This window comes from Echinops telfairi, unplaced genomic scaffold (genome assembly GCF_000313985.2).
Source record: "Echinops telfairi isolate 266 unplaced genomic scaffold, ASM31398v2 ScPeMD7_12;HRSCAF=54, whole genome shotgun sequence".
Lineage (NCBI taxonomy): Eukaryota > Metazoa > Chordata > Mammalia > Afrosoricida > Tenrecidae > Echinops > Echinops telfairi.
The window spans coordinates 914,468-918,416 of NW_022103909.1; the positions used below are offsets into that span (position 1 = coordinate 914,468).

The following is a 3,949-nucleotide window of genomic DNA, read 5'->3' on the forward strand; positions in this document are numbered from 1 at the left end:
GGGTGCCAGCGGGGCACAGAGCAGACACAGTCCCTACCTCCATCAAGTCCCTGGGAGAGGCAGGAGAGACAGACAATAAGCTAAATCCATAAATGCATTGGCCGTGAGAAGCCCTGTGGGGACACGGAAGTCAGGGGAAAGGAACAGAACACAACCAGATGGCCAAGGATGAGATGGTAATTTGGCTCCACCAGCAGCTCTGCAGGAGAAAGACGAGGCTGTCTACACCTGTACAGAGTCCCAGTCTCAGAAACCCACGGGGGGCCGTTCTACCCGGTCCTACAGGAGCTTCGTCGTTGGTTTTAATATTGTGTTCATCTTCACGGCTGCCACGAGGCCCCAGATGGCTGCCATAACCCCACCTCGCAGACTTATTCCAGGCGGGAAGAAGGAGAACTAGGGGCAGAAGAAACATGCCCACTAAGTCAGCTTTAAAGAGTTCTCCTGGAACGTCTGTAGTTCTCATTGCTGGCACATAATGGAAGGCCCCACAGCTGCAAGAAAGGCTGGGGAATAATTCTCTATCTGGGCCCATTGCCACCGAAGGAAAATCAACCTTCTCCTTTAAGACGAAGGGGAGGGTAGAGATTGGTTAGGCAGCTACAGGCTCTCCCTGAGTAACCAAATACCCAAAAGTCAAAGAGAATGACTGTGATTTTCTCTTTGAGATATCTTTGAATTTTCTCTGCAATATCCATTATATGCCAGAGAGAGAGAGGAGAGAGAGTTGACCAAATTTTAAAATCTATACATGTAAACTATAGCATTTGGAACCCTGGTGGCATAGTGGCTAAGCATTAGTTTGCTCCCCTCAAGGTTAGCAGTTTGAAACCCCCAACCACGCCGTGGGAGAAAGACAAGACTTTCTACCACCATAAAGAGTAAGGCTTTAAACGGTAACACTTACTATGCAGAAATTGCTTTCAGAGTATAAAGGTTTAAAACAAAGTGTTAAGCCAAGATAGGGCATAACACGGCATGTTGTTTTCTGTAGTTCTGAGAGCGAACACAAACTCATCCTCACCTGGTTGGGCATGTCTGGTCTGATCTCGATCTTCCACCAGTTAGGCATCTCAGGATGATCTCAGACACCCCTTCCAAGGCCCAGAGGGGTATCTAAAAGGGAGAATCCCGGGGGGAGACGATCAAGCTCCTGGTCAGAGAAAGAGGATGAGATCCCATGAAAGAGATGAGACAGAGAATAGCTCAACGGAGCAGAGGGGCCTTGGGGCTTGCACTTAGCAAATCTGAAGATGCAGGGAGGGAGGCTAGGCAAGATCCCAGAGGACCTGAGCTAGAGTCTCTGGAGAAGGGACAGGACTCGAGCAGTGTGGGGTCCTGGGGTTCTGAGCGCCCCTATCTTGGCAGTATGAGGAGCTGAGGATGACGGCAGGGAGTCACTGTGACAACCTCCGAAGCCGAAAGAACGAGATCCTGGAAATGAACAAGCTGATTCAACGGCTGCAGCAAGACGTCGAGACCGCGAAAGCCCAGGTGCGAACAAAGACGCTCGCCATCTGGGTCGCAGGGCGCAAGGTTCAGTCCTCCCCGGGAGTGCTGCGGAAGAGAGGCCAGACGGCCTTGCTGAAGAGGAAGGGAGCCCTTGGAGCTGCATCAGGGAGAGCAGCCCCTTGAAAGAGTGAGGTCCCCAACAGGGGCTGGGGGGGGGGGGGACCTGTGTCAACGCCAGGGTGCTTCACTCAATAGGGGCAAGGAGAAGATAGTCTCTGTGGCCTTCCTAACTCAAAGGCTCTGTACTTCTCCAATCCTGAGGGGTTCAGAAAACCAGACCATTCCGCAAGGCTGGTGCTTAAACCAGCCAGATGCTGGACACCTACTTGCCCCCAAAGGAATTGCTCGGCAGATCCAGGAGGGTAGCCACAGATCCCCTGGGGCTTTGATGAACAGAAGGAACCCTATGTCACAGCCTCAGGATGAAACCCCCATCAGATCTGCAACTGACCAGTAACCACCTCTCTTCCCTTCTGAGTCCTCTCAGCACCTCAGGGCCCACTCCCCACCCCACAGCGCATTTCTGTGTCCTCCCCTCCCCCCACAGCGTTGCAAACTCGAGGGAGCTGTAGCAGAGGCCGAGCAGCAGGGCGAGGCGGCCCTCAGCGACGCCCGCGGCAAGCTGGCCGGGCTGGAGGAGGCCCTGCAGAAGGCCAAGCAGGACATGGCCTGCCTGCTGAAGGAGTACCAGGAGGTGATGAACTCCAAGCTGGGCCTGGACATCGAGATCGCCACCTACCGGCGCCTGCTGGAGGGCGAGGAGAGCCGGTGAGTTCAGTGAAAGTGGAGGGGCAGTCAGGGATGGGCACCAGGTAGGCCACCTGCCCAGCCGCCTGGTTGCTGCAGCTGCTGTGACTGCTACCCACACACTGAAGTTAGCAAAAATCCAAACGTATGCCCAGTCCACAGCCCTCAGAATTAACATGGTCCACGGTGAGGGCACGCCGTGGCCATGGTGGCACCACACTTAAGCACTCAGCTGCTAACCAAAGACGGTTCAGCCTCTTGGAAGAAGTACGTGGCCATCCCCTTCGGTAAAGATGACAGCCTTGAACCCCCTCCAGGCAGGTGGACCCTGTTCTGCTGTGCAGGAGGCAAGGGGTGAGGGGAGGGGAGGAGAAGGGAGCCGCGAACATGTTAGCTGCCCTGTCGGTTTTGACAGTCTCCCTGTATCTTCTTCCCTTTTCCCTAGGCTGTGCGAAGGTGTTGGGCCGGTGAACATCTGTGAGTATAAGAGCCATGCTCCCGGGGCACTCTGGGGTCTTGGGGGTTGAGGAAGTCAACACAGGCAGCTCACACCATCCCTGGCAGGGCCCCTGCATGCCCACCGCCCCAAAGAAGGGCTCAATCTTCCAGGAGCTCCTGGCCTGGTGGAAAGCACCCCCCAGGGTACCCCTCCGGGTCAGACCTGGAAGCAAATACCCAGGAGAGATTTGAGGTCCATATACTTCAAGGTGCCAGACTGGCAGGGGGATCCTCTTCTGGCCAAGGAGAATTTGAAGCAGGCCCAGGAAAGTGGGACGAGACCAGTGGAACCAGAGAGAGTGGCCCGTATGTCAGGACTGGGCTTGCCACCGCTCCAGGCAAAGGGGTGCCCGGGTGCTTCTAAACACTTAATTTAGAAGCTGGGGTGGGGAGACACAGATGTTGGCTGATGGGGTCGGGAGTGTGATTCAAGGTGAGGGCTGGCAGTTGGGGGCGTGGCCTGGAGGAAGGGTTTCAGGGCAGACACCCCTAGGGCCTTGGCGCAGGCCCCTGACTGAGCACCCCTTCTTTCCCCACAGCTGTGAGCAGCACCAAAGGCTCCCTGCTCTATGAGCCCTGTGTCGTCAGCACGCCCATGCTGAGGCCCGAGTACTGCTCAGGGGCCACTAGCGTCCTGCGCAGCAGCAGGGCCTGCAGTGTGGTGGGCACCGGTGAGCTCTATATCCCCTGTGAGCCTCAGGCCATACTGAGCTGTGCCAGTGGTTGCAGCTCCAGCAGGAAGATGGGGGCTGGGGGCTCCTCTAGCCACAAATGCTAGCCCCTCCCCACAGGCCCAAACTGGGTACCCAGAGGCTGCACCACCCATTGGAGCTGAAGATTGGATATAGTCCAAGAACCCCATCTCTCTGTCTTAACTCCAAATTCCCCTTGGTTTTCACTGAGAGGGGCTCCTCAGATCAACCTGTGTCTTAGCTGTGGGCGGAGTTAGGCACTGACGTTGGGGGGCGGGGGATGGGTTCTGAGTAACATAAAATATCTCTCTTGTCTCTTGGACTGGAATGAGAGCCACTAGTGTGGTCCAGGAGATGGCTACCTCCCAGCCACGTCTCTTCGAGATGAGGCCAGCCTTCCTCCCCCAGGAAGCCCGCCGCACCACCCAGCTGCCTTGCCATACTCCATAATGCACACCGTTGTAAATCTCAAAAGGAGATGACCCAAACTGTGTTCTGAA

The 3,949-nt window shown here is 55.8% G+C and overlaps 1 protein-coding gene across 1 annotated transcript in view; it reads left to right on the forward strand.

The window, feature by feature from the left end:
* Positions 1-3,535, forward strand: part of KRT82 (keratin 82) — an 11,597-nt gene extending 8,062 nt beyond the window's left edge. The window contains exons 6-9 of the mRNA XM_004711362.1: positions 1,369-1,494; positions 2,060-2,280; positions 2,705-2,736; positions 3,297-3,535. Of these exons, the coding sequence (XP_004711419.1) occupies positions 1,369-1,494; positions 2,060-2,280; positions 2,705-2,736; positions 3,297-3,535 (618 nt within the window). The remainder of the gene's footprint in view (positions 1-1,368; positions 1,495-2,059; positions 2,281-2,704; positions 2,737-3,296) is intronic.
* The last annotated feature ends 414 nt before the right edge of the window (positions 3,536-3,949 follow it).